Below are 20,644 nucleotides of genomic sequence, written 5' to 3'. Positions count from 1 at the left end.
AAAATCTGTGCAGAAGAGAAAATCAAAATAAATAACAAGATCTTAATAATATCGATCCTAATGATCGTTATAGGACATAAGCTATGGAGGATAGTAACCGGTTCAAAGAAAACCGGAGCCTAACTGGCCTCTTAAATACAAGAAACTAATTGTGGTGGTAATGGCAACGCTGGGGAAACTTTGTATGGACAAAGTCAAACGAGGAAAAGACTGAAGCATTTGTTAATCATCTAGAGGAAAGGTTTAAACCCAAATTATCAACCTCTATAGAGTACAGGGACAGTATACTTTCTGAAGCAAAGGAGATTATCAACAAAAAGGGCAAATTTCAAGGGCTACATGGCTCCACAGGGAGGAGTATGGGGGAGACCATCCTGTTGCGGAATTGCGGTTCAGGCCGATTGCGCCATCAGAAACTTACAAGGAGATCAAATTATTACAGAACAAAAAGGCACCTGGGGGTGACAGAATCGAAAACTGCCTAATTAAAAAGCTTCCTCACAAGGCTGTAATGTTTATTACGTATATTTTCAATTGTATATTAAGATTTGGTCACTTTCCATCAAAATGGAAATGTGCGTATATCTCTATGATTAAAAAACCCAGTAAAAGTCATCATGACGTTAACTCTTACAGACCAATCAGCCTTTTGGCTGGCTTTTCTAAAATATTTGAGGCGCTTCTCATGAGAAGAATGTTTGAGAGTAAGGACTTTGAGGAAGCAGTCCCCTCCCACCAATTTGGGTTCAGAAAAGCATAATACGGAACAGCAGCTGTTTAGGGTTACGCAATTTATACAAAAAGCGTTTAAAAAAAAGCAATACTGCTCTGCCGTTTTCATTGATGTCAGCGAAGCATTTGACCGCGTATGGCATCACGGTCTGCTTTTAAAACTGGCTAAACTGCTACCGTACTACCTCCTGAAACCCTGGAAAGTTATCTAACAAATCGCACTTTTGTTGTAAATGGCTATAACGGACATCAGTCCAGAATTGGTAAAATGACTGCGGGCGTTCCTCAAGGCAGTGTTCTAGGGCCTATTCTCTACACGATTTACACTGCCGACATGCCGCTTCCTACTTCTGTCGGACGGACACTTTTTACTGAGCAAGCTGACCATAAATCCATGCTACTTTCAACTTATGCAGACGACGCTGTCATTATGTGTACGGACAAGGCAGCTATATAGCAATTGACACGAATACCAAGTATCTCTCTGAAATCACAAGCTGGGCGTCACTTTGGGGTATTACCCTAAACGAAAGCAAACAGTCCATATTATGTTTGCAAATCGTGCTGTTCGGTTTTACGTGGACCAACAGCCCCAACTATACGTGGTACTAAATAAAAAACCAATTTAAGCATCGCTATTTAGGGCTTTTACTAGACAGGAGGCTAAAATTAAATCACCATACCACCCAGTTATCAAACAGGGTGCGAAATGCTGTTTATGGTTTGAGCTGGATCTTGGGTAAGCAGAGCAAACTCCCAGCTTCAAGTAAAGCACTACTATATAAACAATTAATCGCGCCAACCTGGCAGTACGCACTCCCTGTCTGGGGTCCACTGGTTTCAAAACACAATTTGGTAAAATAGAGGTTTCACACAACCAAAATGTTACGCTGGACTGTGCAAGCTGGCCGTTATATGAGGAATAAGGACATACAAAGCTCTTACAACGTGAAGTCTGTGCAAGAAGTATTTGACGAAGCCAGTGGCAGGCTCGCCAACTCACTCCTTGCACACCCGAACACAGAAGTGAGAAATCTTCTCTTGAATCTATTTAATCCGGATAACCAAGACTTGCCAATCTACACGAAACAACTCGAAAACATTTGAGCCTTTGCGGCGTTTACTTCTACAGCAGCCGGTAACACTCCAGCAGCAAATTCCAACTCTAATTCGCCTTAAACAACAAGAACAGGAACAGCGTAATCTGCAGCAAGCACAGCTGCGTATAGAACATCGTGAAAGCCAGGCTAGGCAAAAACAGGAACTAGCGTTAGCGACCGGCGTACCCCAGGAAAGGCCGTCGATGGACTGGGTCAACAACATGTCACGGTCAGTCAGGAGTGGCACGATTAGCCGTGTAGACATGGCCCATATCATCAGGTTTCAGCCAGAGTACATCCAGAGGCTTATTATGAGCCCGCTACTACCATCCGAGGTCCGCACGCCAACTCCAGAGCAGCAGCTTCAAGCTGGCCTGAACAGGCTGAAACTGTACCTGGAAGAAGAATTATTAGATTCATATGATACAGATTTATCTTGGCGGTCCAAAAAACCATGGCCGTCACCCCTAATTTTTCTCACTCAAATCTACAGGTTTCAACGAAGGGTCACTCCTAGATGTCCACACACCAACAGTGATGCTGCTCCAAGATTGCCCCTCGACCAAATCATTGACGGCGCTAATCCGGATCCCTTGGAATCGTCGGCAGCAACTGATGTGGCTGTGCTACTCACTCCTGGTGTGAGAGAAGAGTATCTCCAAATTGTTCCACCTTCGTCCACTATCCATCACCAAGCTGCTGCTCCAAGCGTTCTTGAAGCCTCTAACTCCAACGCAGACAAGCGGTCAAATCTGCATGTACACGAGATGCTTCCACCTGGCGAGGGAAAAAAGACTTTAATTAACAACATGCGACCACACGTACAAAAACGCACTGTTTACAACGACACTCAAGTTTCTGCACCTCTGGACTCACTGGGCAGTACAGCTGAATGCTCTACAACTGGTTTGCCCCGAGCTGATTTTACTGGATCCACCGCGGCCACTGGTTTGGGCTGCTTTGAAGTCGCTAAAACACTGGCCTCCACTACATCCTGGATTAGCGCCTCCTGCTCCCACGAGTCCTTATCATATCCAGCTGGACCAGCTCCTTCTGCCACTGCTCCCTTGGGGTCAGCGTGCATCCAGTATCCACAGCAAACTCGGTTTCAAATTGGCCAACAACCGACGGTGGACTCTCCTGAAGTTGGCGTCGCTAATCTACAGCTGGCTGTATCTGAAATTGCCAACCACATTAATCCGGACTCTCCAGAGGCTTTGAATGAGGCTGACACGTGCTGCAACACACACTCCTAGTACGAGAGGAAAAGACTTGTAAGTTACAGCGTGCAAAAACTCTGACGATACTTTCTCCCCTGTGGATTGGAAACTTGCTGCTACTTAACTTCGCCGACTCCGCTGGCTGGTACACCTCCATCGACACTGGACGCCTTCCTGTGGATGCGGCAACTCCAAATCCTGTTGGCAGAAAGCCGCGAAATACCTGAAAAGAAAATTTTATTAGCAAACTTGTAAATTCTAAAAATGTAAACAAACCAGCCATGCTGGCTTTTTTCGATTGTCATGCCGCGATATCGGGTCACTAAGGCCACTATCGATATTCGCGGCAGTGACTCTTGACATCGATACTCAGGCATTTTGGTCACACCTCACAGTTAACAGTTCCTATAAGAATATCTCGATAGTAATAATTTGTCGCGTTTAGTCACAATTCCATGTATTAAAACCTGTTAAAACATTCAGCATTTATTTTTTATGTTAACACTGTTAAACAAAGCACTTAAAGCCTACTATTTCCATAAGAATATTTCGATAGCGATAAATTGTCGCGTTTAAGTCACAGTTCCAAGTATTTTAAAAAAAAAAAAAACCTGTTAACATACTCAGTATTATTTTTAAGATATTTTTATGTTACTACTGTTAAAATACTCTTAAAGCCTACTATTGTAAAGGCCTCTGCTAACGCCACTAAATACTATTTATATATAGCTAACGTATATAACGAGCTGAAATAAATACTAAGCCACACACCTATTCATATAGGCTGAGTGGTCTTACTTGTGACCGTTTCACCGGCACCAAACAGAAATGTTCCACCTTCGTCCACTATCCATCACCAAGCTGCTGCTCCAAGCGTTCTTGAGCCTCTAACTCCAACGCAGACAAGCGGTCAAATCTGCATGTACACGAGATGCTTCCACCTGGCGAGGGAAAAAAGACTTTAATTAACAACATGCGACCACACGTACAAAAACGCACTGTTTACAACGACACTCAAGTTTCTGCACCTCTGGACTCACTGGGCAGTACAGCTGAATGCTCTACAACTGGTTTGCCCCGAGCTGATTTTACTGGATCCACCGCGGCCACTGGTTTGGGCTGCTTTGAAGTCGCTAAAACACTGGCCTCCACTACATCCTGGATTAGCGCCTCCTGCTCCCACGAGTCCTTATCATATCCAGCTGGACCAGCTCCTTCTGCCACTGCTCCCTTGGGGTCAGCGTGCATCCAGTATCCACAGCAAACTCGGTTTCAAATTGGCCAACAACCGACGGTGGACTCTCCTGAAGTTGGCGTCGCTAATCTACAGCTGGCTGTATCTGAAATTGCCAACCACATTAATCCGGACTCTCCAGAGGCTTTGAATGAGGCTGACACGTGCTGCAACACACACTCCTAGTACGAGAGGAAAAGACTTGTAAGTTACAGCGTGCAAAAACTCTGACGATACTTTCTCCCCTGTGGATTGGAAACTTGCTGCTACTTAACTTCGCCGACTCCGCTGGCTGGTACACCTCCATCGACACTGGACGCCTTCCTGTGGATGCGGCAACTCCAATCCTGTTGGCAGAAAGCCGCGAAATACCTGAAAAGAAAAATTTTATTAGCAAACTTGTAATTCTAAAAATGTAAACAAACCAGCCATGCTGGCTTTTTTCGATTGTCATGCCGCGATATCGGGTCACTAAGGCCACTATCGATATTCGCGGCAGTGACTCTTGACATCGATACTCAGGCATTTTTGGTCACACCTCACAGTTAACAGTTCCTATAAGAATATCTCGATAGTAATAATTTGTCGCGTTTAGTCACAATTCCATGTATTTAAAACCTGTTAAAACATTCAGCATTTATTTTTTATGTTAACACTGTTAACAAAGCACTTAAAGCCTACTATTTCCATAAGAATATTTCGATAGCGATAAATTGTCGCGTTTAAGTCACAGTTCCAAGTATTTTAAAAAAAAAAAACCTGTTAACATACTCAGTATTTATTTTTAAGATATTTTTATGTTACTACTGTTAAAATACTCTTAAAGCCTACTATTGTAAAGGCCTCTGCTAACGCCACTAAATACTATTTATATATACTAACGTATATAACGAGCTGAAATAATACTAAGCCACACACCTATTCATATAGGCTGAGTGGTCTTACTTGTGACCGTTTCACCGGCACCAAACGAAAATCAAACGAAAAATGCCTTCAATGCTGCTGCTGGCCGCCTGAGCAGTGATGACTACCTCTCTCACCGAGCCCAACTCAGGGTAAAGCCAGCAAAAACAAAATTACTGTGATTGCTGGACGTTCACATTGCCAACTTTGGAGCTAAATAAAGACTAAAGTAGTTGACGTATGTAACAAATCCTGACTTTCATCTGTGGAAACAACAACAAACCCGATGAACAGCTCACTGTGGATGCTATTAACTGCTAACAAATATGAACCAAATAATCATACTTTATCTACCCATAGTCATAAAACTAATCTTAACGGAGTTGCTCCTGCGTCCAAGCCTGGACCAAAGTGCAGCAAACGGAAGCAGCCCACTCTCATCGCTTGCCAGCAAAAAGCGTACCAGGTCCATTTCGGCGGCTGAACTAATGGAGTCTGCCTAATCCGTCTGTTGAGCCATTTATTAAGCAATTCCCGTGCTGTTCCGGTCTCCAGCACCCCGTCTAAGGCGACGAGGGAAGTTTTGGACATCTTTGAAGTAGCTGAGGATATGCCCTGCAGACAGATTGATGCCCAGAGTGTAACGGAAACGCCTATTACCATGGCCAGCGCACAGGAAGACAGCCTGGCCCCCTGCCAGACAATCCAAGGCAAGAACAGCACCTCTTACGGATCATGGAGATGCCCCTGTACCTGAGGAAAAAATCCCTGCCATATTTTTACACAATATTTCTTCCATCCAGCCACTAGTAGAGTCTCTTAATACCATCGAGGGACTTCGGAATAAATATTCTTTAACCTGCTTAAAAGGAAACCGAATTAAACTTTTGTGTAAAGATTTACTTTCCTATCAACAGGTTTTGGCAAAATTGGAGGCGGAGAAATGCCAGACGCATACCTTCCAGCGACGCTCGGAGCGTGGATACAGGGTGGTAATTAGGCAAATCCACCACTCTACTCCCTGTGACCAGATTCGCCGCCAGCTAACCTGGTATGGGCTTCTCTGTCCGGTATATCAGCAACATTAAACATCGACGTAGCCGAAACCATTGGACCTATTTGAGGTTGAGCTAGCACCTGCTGCTGATCATGGAAATGACAAGGTTCTCAGCATCACTAGATTGGGAAACCAAGTTGTGAAAGTTGAGCGACAGCTGAGGAGACTTGAACCCGCTATGTGCCACCGCTGCCAGAAAGTACGAACATACAAAGGCAAACTGCCGCAGGGACTTGTCTGCATGAAATGTGCGGGTTCGCATGCTACTACAGATTGCTCAGAAGTAAAGGGTAACCAAATCCCAGTGTGCCAACTGTGGATTGGGCCATGGTCGCCAGTTACAAGGGCTGCGTGGAATACAAAAAAGCGCAGGCCCGACTCTTGGCTCACCGTGCGCATGTCGCCGTGGATACGGTACCTCAAATAATAATATGGAGCACAGCGGCGGGAAACTCTCAGGGCTAAACTCAGGTGGCACCAGGACATACCCGGTAGAGTCTCCGCGAGTTCGTAACCCCTCCACTGCACCCCCTCCAAAGCTACCTACAGTCAGATACTCAAGAAAAAATCTCCAAAGGACGGTCCCCGCGAAAAACCCTGCGGAAAATCATTTAAAAGTTTTTCAAGCCCGCCTACAGGCGGAACAGGGCAGCCTTAGGGAAAATCCTTTTTCAACCCGTCCTAATAATTTTTCTCCCGGCAGGAAAAACAGTGCGAGGTCTCCCCCTACAACGAGTGGCAACCAGCAGCGCGGGCAGCAGCCCGCTTCAAAAACCCAAATCGCTGAAGGAAACCTGTTCCGAGCCCTGGCTCCCCCCACTTACTACTGAGGAAATGCTCCAGCTGGTCCAGCAAAACATGATAGCCGTGAGTGAAATGGGGAAGAAGGTAGATGCCCTCTTCAAATTAGTAAATCTCCTTATTGCCTCATCCAACGGGCAAATAAATGTTAATGAAATTTGCCATGCCTAACGCCAGAAATGTGATACTAAATCCCAGTAATTACTCAGGTCCTCCAACTCAAACAAATGCCAATGCAGGTGTTCTCAGTACTCAAATCACTTAAAATTGCGTATTGGAATGCCTGCGGCCTTGGTAATAATTCCCTGACGTAAAATTTTTATTCAGCAAAATAAATAGATATTATGATTATTACTGAGATTCGCCTACATTGCAACTTTGACCCTCTTACCACCACCAATAATGAGGTCCACCTTAATGGATATGTCTTATACAGTGCCACCCACCCCACTAAAAGGAGTGGTGGTACGGCCGTTTTTATAAAATCTAACCTCAGACATATTGCTCTACAACCCATAATGGAAGACTGTATTCAAAGTTGCCCGTTACTCATCACAACCGCTAATAGGGAACAGATAGTCGTTGCTCCAGTCTACTTGCCACCCCAGCACAAATGGTCAGAAGTTCACTTCAACATGTTCTTCGCTCACATGAAGAAATTATCGAATAGCTCAAAAATCATCATATGCGGGATTGGAATGCTAAAAACCCCTGGTGGGGAGGCGTTCGATCCTGTGCAAGAGGCAGGAACCTCTTGCGTTCAATCATTCACATAATCAGATAAACATACTGGCAACTGGGGTGCCACTCACTACCCTTTCGACAGCAGGAAAATGCCATCTGCAATCGATTTTGCGGTCTATCTAGGTATACCTAGTGATAGGTTTCGCACTCACTCAGTAGTAGATCTACAATCTGACCATCTCCCTATCTTTATTGAGCTGGCTGTAGAAGGGCATTTTGTAAATGGTACCCAAAATCCGTCTCGACTCCTGCCACCTAGGGCGAATGTTAAAAAATTTCAGCGCATCCTATCTGATTCCATTCACTTAAATACAGAAATTTCATCAGGAAACGATATCGAACTTGTTATTGATTCTCTATATAATAAAATCTACTGCGCGGCTGCGGCAGCGTCCCAAAATAACTCGCGCCCAAACCTTCGACCAGGACAAATTATCCTTAGCCAGCGACTTCAACTGCAGCTAGACCAGAAAAATATTAGCAAGCAAACTTCATGGTAGGCCTACGCCAGAAAATCGAAGAATTTACCAACAAGCAAGTCGTACATTTTCAAAATCTGTGCAGGAAGAGAAAATCAAAATAAATAACAAGATCTTTAATAATATCGATCCTAATGATCGTTATAGGACGCAAAAGCTATGGAGGATAGTAACCGGTTCAAAAGAAAACCGGAGCCTAACTGGCCTCTTAAAATACAAGAATCTAATGGTGGTGGTAATGGCAACGTTGGGGAAAACTTTGTATGGACAAAGTCAAATGAGGAAAAGACTGAAGCATTTGTTAATCATCTTGAAGGAAAGATTTAAACCTAAATTATCAACATCTACAGAGTACAGGGATAGTATACTTTCTGAAGCAAAGGAGATTATCAAACAAAAAGGACAAATTTCTAGGGCTACATGGCTTCACATGGAGGAGTATGGGGGAGACCATCCTGTTGCGGAATTGCGGTTCAGGCCGATTGCGCCATCAGAAACTTACAAGGAGATCAAATTATTACAGAACAAAAAGGCACCTGGGGGTGACCGAATCGAAAATAGCCTAATTAAAAACTTCCTCACAAAGCTGTAATGTTTATTACGTATATTTTCAATTGTATATTAAGATTTGGTCACTTTCCATCAAAATGGAAATGTGCGTATATCTCTATGATTAAAAAGCCCAGTAAAAGTCATCACGACGTTAACTCCTACAGACCAATCAGCCTTTTGGCCGGCTTCTCTAAAATATTTGAGGCGCTCCTTATGAGAAGAATGTTTGAGAGTAAGGACTTTGAGGAAGCAGTCCCCTCCCACCAATTTGGGTTCAGAAAAGAGCATAATACGGAACAGCAGCTGTTTAGGGTTACGCAATTTATACAAAATGCGTTTAAAAAAAAGCAATACTGCTCTGCTGTTTTCATCGATGTTAGCGAAGCATTTGATCGCGTATGGCATCACGGTCTGCTTTTAAAACTTGCTAAACTACTTCCGTACTACCTCCTTAGAACTCTGGAAAGTTATCTAACAAATCGCACTTTTGTTGTAAATGGCTATAACGGACACCAGTCCAGAATTGGTAATATGTCTGCGGGCGTTCCTCAAGGCAGTGTTCTAGGGCCTATTCTTTACACGATTTACACTGCTGACATGCCGCTTCCTACTTCTGTCGGACGGACACTTTTTACTGAGCAAGCTGACCATAAATCCATGTTACTTTCAACTTACGCAGACGACGCTGTCATTATGTGTACGGACAAGGCGGCGCATATAGCAATTGACACAAACACCAAGTATCTCTCTGAAATCACTAGCTGGGCGTCACTTTGGGGTATTACCCTAAACGAGAGTAAAACAGTCCATATTATGTTTGCAAATCGTGCTGTTTCGGTTTTACGTGGACCAACAGCCCCAACTATAAGTGGTACTAAAATAAAAAACCAATTTAAGCACCGCTATTTAGGGCTTTTACTAGACAGGAGGCTAAAATTAAATCACCATACCACCCAGTTATCAAACAGGGTGCGAAATGCTGTTTATGGTTTGAGCTGGATCTTGGGTAAGCAGAGCAAACTCCCAGCTTCAAGTAAAGCACTACTATATAAACAATTAATCGCGCCAACCTGGCAGTACGCACTCCCTGTCTGGGGTCCACTGGTTTCAAAAACACAATTTGGTAAAATAGAGGTTTCACACAACAAAATGTTACGCTGGACTGTGCAAGCTGGCCGTTATATAAGGAATAAGGACATACAAAGCTTTTACAACGTGAAGTCTGTGCAAGAAGTATTTGACGAAGCCAGTGGCAGGCTCGCCAACTCACTCCTTGCACACCCGAACACAGAAGTGAGAAATCTTCTCTTGAATCTATTTAATCCGGATAACCAAGACTTGCCAATTTACACGAAACAACTCGAAAAACATTTTGAGCCTTTGCGGCGTTTACTTCTACAGCAGCCGGTAACACTCCAGCAGCAAATTCCAACTCTAATTCGCCTTAAACAACAAGAACAGGAACAGCGTAATCTGCAGCAAGCACAGCTGCGTATAGAACATCGTGAAAGCCAGGCTAGGCAAAACAGGAACTAGCGTTAGCGACCGGCGTACCCCAGGAAAGGCCGTCGATGGACTGGGTCAACAACATGTCACGGTCAGTCAGGAGTGGCACGATTAGCCGTGTAGACATGGCCCATATCATCAGGTTTCAGCCAGAGTATATCCAGAGGCTTATTATGAGCCCGCTACTACCATCTGAGGTCCGCACGCCAACTCCAGAGCAGCAGCTTCAAGCTGGTCTGAACAGGCTGAAACTGTACCTGGAAGAAGAATTATTAGATTCATATGATACAGATTTATCTGTGGCGGTCCAAAAAACCATGGCCGTCACCCCTAATTTTTCTCACTCAAATTTACAGATTTCAACAAAGGTCACTCCTAGATGTCCGCACACCAACAGTGATGCTGCTCCAAGATTGCCCCTCGACCAAATCATTGACGGCGCTAATCCGGATCCCTTGAAATCGTCGGCAGCAACTGATGTGGCTGTGTTACTCACTCCTGGTGTGAGAGAAGAGTATCTCCAAATTGTTCCACCTTCGTCCACTATCCATCACCAAGCTGCTGCTCCAAGCGTTCTTGAAGCCTCTAACTCCAACGCAGACAAGCGGTCAAATCTGCATGTACACGAGATGCTTCCACCTGGCGAGGGAAAAAAGACTTTAATTAACAACATGCGACCACACGTACAAAAACGCACTGTTTACAACGACACTCAAGTTTCTGCACCTCTGGACTCACTGGGCAGTACTGCTGAATGCTCTACAACTGGTTTGCCCCGAGCTGATTTTACTGGATCCACCGCGGCCACTGGTTCGGGCTGCTTTGAAGTCGCTAAAACACTGGCCTCCACTACATCCTGGATTAGCGCCTCCTGCTCCCACGAGTCCTTATCATATCCAGCTAGACCAGCTCCTTCTGCCACTGCTCCCTTGGGGTCAGCGTGCATCCAGTATCCACAGCAAACTCGGTTTCAAATTGGCCAACAACCGACGGTGGACTCTCCTGAAGTTGGCGTCGCTCATCTACAGCTGGCTGCATCTGAAATTGCCAACCACATTAATCCGGACTCTCCAGAGGCTTTGAATGAGGCTGACACGTGCTGCAACACACACCCCTAGTACGAGAGGAAAAGACTTGTAAGTTACAGCGTGCAAAAACTCTGACGATACTTTCTCCCCTGTGGATTGGAAACTGGCTGCTACTTAACTCTGCCGACTCCGCTGGCTGGTACTCCTCCAACGACACTGGACGGCTTCCTGTGGATGCGGCAACTCCAGATCCTGTCGGCAGAAAGCCGCGTATAACCTGAAAAAGCAAAATTTTTATTAGTAAATGTGAAAATTTTTTAACTCCAAAAATGTAAACAAACCAGAGATGCTGTATTGTTTCGATTGTCACGGCTGCGATATCGGGTCACTAAGGCCACTATCGATATTTGCGGCAGTGACTTTTAACAGCGATACTCAGGCATTTTGGTCACACCTTACAGTAATCAGTTCCTATAAGAATATTACGATAGCGATAAATTGTCGCGTTTAGTCACAGTTCCACGTATTTTTAAAAACCTGTTAACATACACAGTATTTAATTTTAAGATATTTTTATGTTATCACTGTTAAACAAATCTCTTAAAGCCTACTATTCCCATAAGAATATTTCGATACCGATAAATTGTCGCGTTTTGTCACAGTTCACGTATTTTTAAAACCTGTTAACATACACAGTATTTATTTTTAAGATATTTTTATGTTACCACTGTTAAACAAATCTCTTAAAGCCTACTATTGTAAAGGCCTCTGCTAACGCCTCTAAATACTATTTATATATAGCTAACGTTTAAACGAGCTGAAATAAATACTAAGCCACACACCTATTCATATAGGCTGAGTGGTCTTACTTGTGACCGTTTCACCGGCACCAAACAGAAAAAGGCACCAAACAGAAAAAAAAAAAAAAAAAAAACAGAAAAAAAAAACAGAAATATTGCAAAATCAAACCGAACGAAACCGAAAATATTAAAGTTTTTCGTACGTGCACGTGTAATTTACTGACCAATTTTAACTTGTTAAAAATGTTTTATGTGAACTTTGACGCGCATGTATTAGTGCAATTGTTATGTCCTGTGTATGTGAACTGTCTACATTGATACATGCATTTGTGCTGTGAAAAACTTTGTAACGCACCCACGCAGAAAAAATTTTCTTCGCGCCAATTTGTGTTTTTTCCGCGCCAAAATGAAACTCACCACACGCTGACACACACAAACTGTTTCAAAGCCACACACACTAGTGCAGATTAACCAAACTTTGGTGCACGCGTGCTAATAAATAGGAACAACGTATTACCAAAAATAAAACTCACCACATACTAACACACGCAAGGCGAACTGTTCCCAAGCCACACATACTACTGCAGCTTAACCAAACTTTAGTGCAAGTGTGCTAATAAAACAAGCAAAATGCTCTCAAATGCTGCTGCTGGCCGCCTGAGCAGTGACGACTACCTCTCTTCACCGAGCCCAACTCAGGGTAAAGCCAGCAATAACAAAATTACTGTGATTGCTGACGTTCACTTACCAACTTTGGAGAAAAATAAAGATAAAGTAGCTGACGTATGTAACAAATCCATGACTTTCATCTGTGGAAACAATAAACCCGATGAACAGCTCACTGTGGATGCTATTAATTGTAACAACTATGAACCAAATAATCATACTTTATCTACCCATAGCCATAAAACTAATCTTAACGGAGTTGCTCCTGCGTCCAAGCCTGGACCAAAGTGCAGCAAACGGAAGCAGCCCACTCTCTCGCTTGCCAGCAAAAAGCGTACCAGGTCCATTTCGGCGGCTGAACTAATGGAGTCTGCTAATCCGTCTGTTGAGCCATTTACTAAGCAATCCCGCGCTGTTCCGGTCTCCAGCACCCCGTCTAAGGCGATGAGGGAAGTTATGGACATCTTTGAAGTAGCTGAGGATATGCCCTGCAGACAGATTGATGCCCAGAGTGTAACGGAAACGCCTATTACCATGGCCAGCGCACAGGAAGACAGCCTGGCCCCCTGCCAGACAATCCAAGGCAAGAACCAGCAACCTCTTACGGATCATGGAGATGCCCCTGTCCAAATACCTGAGGAAAAAATCCCTGCTATATTTTTACACAATATTTCTTCCATCCAGCCACTAGTAGAGTCTCTTAATACCATCGAGGGACTTCGGAATAAATATTCTTTAACTTGCTTAAAAGGAAACCGAATCAAACTTTTGTGTAAGGATTTACTTTCCTATCAACAGGTTTTGGCAAAATTGGAGGCGGAGAAATGCCAGACGCACACCTTCCAGCGACGCTCGGAGCGTGGATACAGGGTGGTAATTAGGCAAATCCACCACTCCACTCCCTGTGACCAGATTCGCCGCCAGCTAACTAGTATGGGCTTCTCTGTCCGGTATATCAGCAACATTAAAAATCGACGTAGCCGAAAACCATTGGACCTATTTGAGGTTGAGCTAGCACCTGCTACTGACCATGGAAATGACAAGGTTCTCAGCATCACTAGATTGGGAAACCAAGTTGTGAAAGTTGAGCGACAGCTGAGGAGACTTGAACCCGCTATGTGCCACCGCTGCCAGAAGTACGAACATACAAAGGCAAACTGCCGAAGGGACTTTGTTTGTATGAAATGTGCGGGTTCGCATGCTACTACAGATTGCTCAGAAGTAAGGGTACCAAATCCCAAGTGTGCCAACTGTGGACTGGGCCATGTTGCCAGTTACAAAGGCTGCGTGGAATACAAAAAAGCGCAGGCCCGACTCTTGGCTCACCGTGCGCATGTCGCCGTGGATACGGTACCTCAAAATAACAATATGGAGCACAGCCGACGGGAAACTCTCAGGGTAAACTCAGGTGGCACCAGGACATACCCTATAGAGTCCCCGCGAGTTCGTAACCCCCTCCACTGCACCCCCTCCAAAGCTACCTACAGTCAGGTACTCAAGAAAAATCTCCAAAGGACGGTCCCCGCGAAAAACCCCGCGGAAAATCATTTAAAAGTTTTTCAAGCCCGCCTACAGGCGGAACAGGGCAGCCTTAGGAAAAATCCTTTTTCAACCCGTCCTAATAATTTTTCTCCCGGCAGGAAAAACAGTGCGAGGTCTCCCCCTACAACGAGCGGCAACCAGCAGCGCGGGCAGCAGCCGCTTCAAAAACCCAAATCGCTGAAGGAAACCTGTTCCAGCCCTGGCTCCCCCCCACTTACTACTGAGGAAATGCTCCAGCTGGTCCAGCAAAACATGATAGCCGTGAGTGAAATGGGGAAGAAGGTAGATGCCCTCTTCAAATTAGTAAATCTCCTTATTGCCTCATCCAACGGGCAAATAAATGTTAATGAAATTTGCCATGCCTAACGCCAGAAATGTGATACTAAATCCCAGTAATTACTCAGGTCCTCCAACTCAAACAAATGCCAATGCAGGTGTTTCAGTACTCAAATCACTTAAAATTGCGTATTGGAATGCCTGCGGCCTTGGTAATAAATTCCCTGACGTAAAAATTTTTATTCAGCAAAATAAAATAGATATTATGATTATTACTGAGATTCGCCTACCTTGCAACTTTGACCCTCTTACCACCACCAATAATGAGGTCCACCTTAATGGATATGTCTTATACAGTGCCACCCACCCCACTAAAAGGAGTGGTGGTACGGCCGTTTTTATAAAATCTAACTTCAGACATATTGCTCTACAACCCATAATGGAAGACTGTATTCAAAGTTGCCCGTTACTCATCACAACCGCTAATAGGGAACAGATAGTCGTTGCTCCAGTCTACTTGCCACCCCAGCACAAATGGTCAGAAGTTCACTTCAACATGTTCTTCGCTCACATGAAGAAATTATCGAATAGCTCAAAAATCATCATATGCGGGGATTGGAATGCTAAAAACCCCTGGTGGGGAGGCGTTCGATCCTGTGCAAGAGGCAGGAACCTCTTGCGTTCAATTCATTCACATAATCAGATAAACATACTGGCAACTGGGGGTGCCACTCACTACCCTTTCGACAGCAGGAAAATGCCATCTGCAATCGATTTTGCGGTCTATCTAGGTATACCTAGTGATAGGTTTCGCACTCACTCAGTAGTAGATCTACAATCTGACCATCTCCCTATCTTTATTGAGCTGGCTGTAGAAGGGCATTTTGTAAATGGTACCCAAAATCGTCGACTCCTGCCACCTAGGGCGAATGTTAAAAAATTTCAGCGCATCCTATCTGATTCCATTCACTTAAATACAGAAATTTCATCAGGAAACGATATCGAACTTGTTATTGATTCTCTATATAATAAAATCTACTGCGCGGCTGCGGCAGCGTCCCAAAATAACTCGCGCCCAAACCTTCGACCAGGACAAATTATCCTTAGCCAGCGACTTCAACTGCAGCTAGACCAGAAAAATATTAGCAAGCAAAACTTCATGGTTAGGCCTACGCCAGAAAATCGAAGAATTTACCAACAAGCAAGTCGTACATTTTCAAAATCTGTGCAGGAAGAGAAAATCAAAATAAATAACAAGATCTTTAATAATATCGATCCTAATGATCGTTATAGGACGCAAAAGCTATGGAGGATAGTAAACCGGTTCAAAAGAAAACCGGAGCCTAACTGGCCTCTTAAAATACAAGAATCTAATGGTGGTGGTAATGGCAACGTTGGGGAAAACTTTGTATGGACAAAGTCAAATGAGGAAAAGACTGAAGCATTTGTTAAACATCTTGAAGAAAGATTTAAACCTAAATTATCAACATCTACAGAGTACAGGGATAGTATACTTTCTGAAGCAAAGGAGATTATCAAACAAAAAGGACAAATTTCTAGGGCTACATGGCTTCACATGGAGGAGTATGGGGGAGACCATCCTGTTGCGGAATTGCGGTTCAGGCCGATTGCGCCATCAGAAACTTACAAGGAGATCAAATTATTACAGAACAAAAAGGCACCTGGGGGTGACCGAATCGAAAATAGCCTAATTAAAAAACTTCCTCACAAAGCTGTAATGTTTATTACGTATATTTTCAATTGTATATTAAGATTTGGTCACTTTCCATCAAAATGGAAATGTGCGTATATCTCTATGATTAAAAAGCCCAGTAAAAGTCATCACGACGTTAACTCCTACAGACCAATCAGCCTTTTGGCCGGCTTCTCTAAAATATTTGAGGCGCTCCTTATGAGAAGAATGTTTGAGAGTAAGGACTTTGAGGAAGCAGTCCCCTCCCACCAATTTGGGTTCAGAAAAGAGCACAATACGGAACAGCAGCTGTTTAGGGTTACGCAATTTATACAAAATGCGTTTAAAAAAAAGCAATACTGCTCTGCTGTTTTCATCGATGTTAGCGAAGCATTTGATCGCGTATGGCATCACGGTCTGCTTTTAAAACTTGCTAAACTACTTCCGTACTACCTCCTTAGAACTCTGGAAAGTTATCTAACAAATCGCACTTTTGTTGTAAATGGCTATAACGGACACCAGTCCAGAATTGGTAATATGTCTGCGGGCGTTCCTCAAGGCAGTGTTCTAGGGCCTATTCTTTACACGATTTACACTGCTGACATGCCGCTTCCTACTTCTGTCGGACGGACACTTTTTACTGAGCAAGCTGACCATAAATCCATGTTACTTTCAACTTACGCAGACGACGCTGTCATTATGTGTACGGACAAGGCGGCGCATATAGCAATTGACACAAACACCAAGTATCTCTCTGAAATCACTAGCTGGGCGTCACTTTGGGGTATTACCCTAAACGAGAGTAAAACAGTCCATATTATGTTTGCAAATCGTGCTGTTTCGGTTTTACGTGGACCAACAGCCCCAACTATAAGTGGTACTAAAATAAAAAACCAATTTAAGCACCGCTATTTAGGGCTTTTACTAGACAGGAGGCTAAAATTAAATCACCATACCACCCAGTTATCAAACAGGGTGCGAAATGCTGTTTATGGTTTGAGCTGGATCTTGGGTAAGCAGAGCAAACTCCCAGCTTCAAGTAAAGCACTACTATATAAACAATTAATCGCGCCAACCTGGCAGTACGCACTCCCTGTCTGGGGTCCACTGGTTTCAAAAACACAATTTGGTAAAATAGAGGTTTCACACAACAAAATGTTACGCTGGACTGTGCAAGCTGGCCGTTATATAAGGAATAAGGACATACAAAGCTTTTACAACGTGAAGTCTGTGCAAGAAGTATTTGACGAAGCCAGTGGCAGGCTCGCCAACTCACTCCTTGCACACCCGAACACAGAAGTGAGAAATCTTCTCTTGAATCTATTTAATCCGGATAACCAAGACTTGCCAATTTACACGAAACAACTCGAAAAACATTTTGAGCCTTTGCGGCGTTTACTTCTACAGCAGCCGGTAACACTCCAGCAGCAAATTCCAACTCTAATTCGCCTTAAACAACAAGAACAGGAACAGCGTAATCTGCAGCAAGCACAGCTGCGTATAGAACATCGTGAAAGCCAGGCTAGGCAAAAACAGGAACTAGCGTTAGCGACCGGCGTACCCCAGGAAAGGCCGTCGATGGACTGGGTCAACAACATGTCACGGTCAGTCAGGAGTGGCACGATTAGCCGTGTAGACATGGCCCATATCATCAGGTTTCAGCCAGAGTATATCCAGAGGCTTATTATGAGCCCGCTACTACCATCTGAGGTCCGCACGCCAACTCCAGAGCAGCAGCTTCAAGCTGGTCTGAACAGGCTGAAACTGTACCTGGAAGAAGAATTATTAGATTCATATGATACAGATTTATCTGTGGCGGTCCAAAAAACCATGGCCGTCACCCCTAATTTTTCTCACTCAAATTTACAGATTTCAACAAAGGTCACTCCTAGATGTCCGCACACCAACAGTGATGCTGCTCCAAGATTGCCCCTCGACCAAATCATTGACGGCGCTAATCCGGATCCCTTGAAATCGTCGGCAGCAACTGATGTGGCTGTGTTACTCACTCCTGGTGTGAGAGAAGAGTATCTCCAAATTGTTCCACCTTCGTCCACTATCCATCACCAAGCTGCTGCTCCAAGCGTTCTTGAAGCCTCTAACTCCAACGCAGACAAGCGGTCAAATCTGCATGTACACGAGATGCTTCCACCTGGCGAGGGAAAAAAGACTTTAATTAACAACATGCGACCACACGTACAAAAACGCACTGTTTACAACGACACTCAAGTTTCTGCACCTCTGGACTCACTGGGCAGTACTGCTGAATGCTCTACAACTGGTTTGCCCCGAGCTGATTTTACTGGATCCACCGCGGCCACTGGTTCGGGCTGCTTTGAAGTCGCTAAAACACTGGCCTCCACTACATCCTGGATTAGCGCCTCCTGCTCCCACGAGTCCTTATCATATCCAGCTAGACCAGCTCCTTCTGCCACTGCTCCCTTGGGGTCAGCGTGCATCCAGTATCCACAGCAAACTCGGTTTCAAATTGGCCAACAACCGACGGTGGACTCTCCTGAAGTTGGCGTCGCTCATCTACAGCTGGCTGCATCTGAAATTGCCAACCACATTAATCCGGACTCTCCAGAGGCTTTGAATGAGGCTGACACGTGCTGCAACACACACCCCTAGTACGAGAGGAAAAGACTTGTAAGTTACAGCGTGCAAAAACTCTGACGATACTTTCTCCCCTGTGGATTGGAAACTGGCTGCTACTTAACTCTGCCGACTCCGCTGGCTGGTACTCCTCCAACGACACTGGACGGCTTCCTGTGGATGCGGCAACTCCAGATCCTGTCGGCAGAAAGCCGCGTATAACCTGAAAAAGCAAAATTTTTATTAGTAAATGTGAAAATTTTTTAACTCCAAAAATGTAAACAAACCAGAGATGCTGTATTGTTTCGATTGTCACGGCTGCGATATCGGGTCACTAAGGCCACTATCGATATTTGCGGCAGTGACTTTTAACAGCGATACTCAGGCATTTTGGTCACACCTTACAGTAATCAGTTCCTATAAGAATATTACGATAGCGATAAATTGTCGCGTTTAGTCACAGTTCCACGTATTTTTAAAAACCTGTTAACATACACAGTATTTAATTTTAAGATATTTTTATGTTATCACTGTTAAACAAATCTCTTAAAGCCTACTATTCCCATAAGAATATTTCGATACCGATAAATTGTCGCGTTTTGTCACAGTTCACGTATTTTTAAAACCTGTTAACATACACAGTATTTATTTTTAAGATATTTTTATGTTACCACTGTTAAACAAATCTCTTAAAGCCTACTATTGTAAAGGCCTCTGCTAACGCCTCTAAATACTATTTATATATAGCTAACGTTTAAACGAGCTGAAATAAATACTAAGCCACACACCTATTCATATAGGCTGAGTGGTCTTACTTGTGACCGTTTCACCGGCACCAAACAGAAGACCGTTTCACCGGCACCAAACAGAAAAAGGCACCAAACAGAAAAAAAAAAAAAAAAAACAGAAAAAAAAAACAGAAATATTGCAAAATCAAACCGAACGAAACCGAAAATATTAAAGTTTTTCGTACGTGCACGTGTAATTTACTGACCAATTTTAACTTGTTAAAAATGTTTTATGTGAACTTTGACGCGCATGTATTAGTGCAATTGTTATGTCCTGTGTATGTGAACTGTCTACATTGATACATGCATTTGTGCTGTGAAAAACTTTGTAACGCACCCACGCAGAAAAAATTTTCTTCGCGCCAATTTGTGTTTTTTCCGCGCCAAAATGAAACTCACCACACGCTGACACACACAAACTGTTTCAAAGCCACACACACTAGTGCAGATTAACCAAACTTTGGTGCACGCGTGCTAATAAATAGGAACAACGTATTACCAAAAATAAAACTCATCACATACTAACACACGCAAGGCGAACTGTTCCCAAGCCACACATACTACTGCAGCTTAACCAAACTTTAGTGCAAGTGTGCTAATAAAACAAGCAAAATGCTCTCAAATGCTGCTGCTGGCCGCCTGAGCAGTGACGACTACCTCTCTTCACCGAGCCCAACTCAGGGTAAAGCCAGCAATAACAAAATTACTGTGATTGCTGACGTTCACTTACCAACTTTGGAGAAAAATAAAGATAAAGTAGCTGACGTATGTAACAAATCCATGACTTTCATCTGTGGAAACAATAAACCCGATGAACAGCTCACTGTGGATGCTATTAATTGTAACAACTATGAACCAAATAATCATACTTTATCTACCCATAGCCATAAAACTAATCTTAACGGAGTTGCTCCTGCGTCCAAGCCTG

At 43.8% G+C, this 20,644-nt stretch overlaps 2 protein-coding genes and 1 long non-coding RNA gene across 10 annotated transcripts; 1 reads left to right on the top strand and 2 right to left on the bottom strand.

Annotated features, from left to right (window-relative positions):
- Positions 1-1,841: 1,841 nt before the first annotated feature.
- Positions 1,842-3,434, bottom strand: LOC128265959 (uncharacterized). Of its 5 annotated transcripts, none has more exons than XR_008268973.1 (3): positions 2,697-3,434; positions 2,314-2,627; positions 1,842-2,227 (listed from the first exon to the last, which is right to left on the bottom strand). It is a non-coding gene; the product is annotated as an uncharacterized LOC128265959 (long non-coding RNA). The 5 variants fall into 5 exon arrangements; XR_008268970.1 differs by having other exon boundaries at positions 2,314-2,609; positions 2,675-3,433; XR_008268971.1 differs by having other exon boundaries at positions 2,314-2,609; positions 2,697-3,433.
- Positions 3,435-3,655: 221 nt separating this feature from the next.
- Positions 3,656-4,755, bottom strand: LOC128265955 (uncharacterized). 4 transcript variants are annotated; one of them, XR_008268960.1, is made up of 2 exons: positions 4,052-4,755; positions 3,656-3,993 (listed from the first exon to the last, which is right to left on the bottom strand). XR_008268960.1 is itself a non-coding variant. In XM_053002225.1 (2 exons), the coding sequence occupies exons 1-2, from the start codon at positions 4,298-4,300 to the stop codon at positions 3,899-3,901; spliced, it is 333 nt and encodes a 110-aa protein (XP_052858185.1). In that variant the 5' UTR covers positions 4,301-4,697; the 3' UTR covers positions 3,656-3,898. The 4 variants fall into 4 exon arrangements, 2 of the variants coding, with proteins under 2 accessions (XP_052858185.1, XP_052858186.1); XR_008268961.1 differs by having other exon boundaries at positions 4,059-4,755; XM_053002225.1 differs by having other exon boundaries at positions 3,656-4,011; positions 4,081-4,697.
- A 4,974-nt stretch (positions 4,756-9,729) lies between these two features.
- LOC128265954 (cytoplasmic polyadenylation element-binding protein-like) lies at positions 9,730-18,964 on the top strand. Its single transcript, XM_053002224.1, has 2 exons — positions 9,730-10,290; positions 17,796-18,964. The coding sequence occupies exons 1-2, from the start codon at positions 9,972-9,974 to the stop codon at positions 18,962-18,964; spliced, it is 1,488 nt and encodes a 495-aa protein (XP_052858184.1). The 5' UTR covers positions 9,730-9,971.
- The last annotated feature ends 1,680 nt before the right edge of the window (positions 18,965-20,644 follow it).

This window comes from Drosophila gunungcola, unplaced genomic scaffold (assembly GCF_025200985.1).
Source record: "Drosophila gunungcola strain Sukarami unplaced genomic scaffold, Dgunungcola_SK_2 000188F, whole genome shotgun sequence".
Classification (NCBI taxonomy): domain Eukaryota; kingdom Metazoa; phylum Arthropoda; class Insecta; order Diptera; family Drosophilidae; genus Drosophila; species Drosophila gunungcola.
Note: the sequence above shows the minus strand (reverse complement) of the source record. Positions and strands in the feature narration are given on the sequence as shown.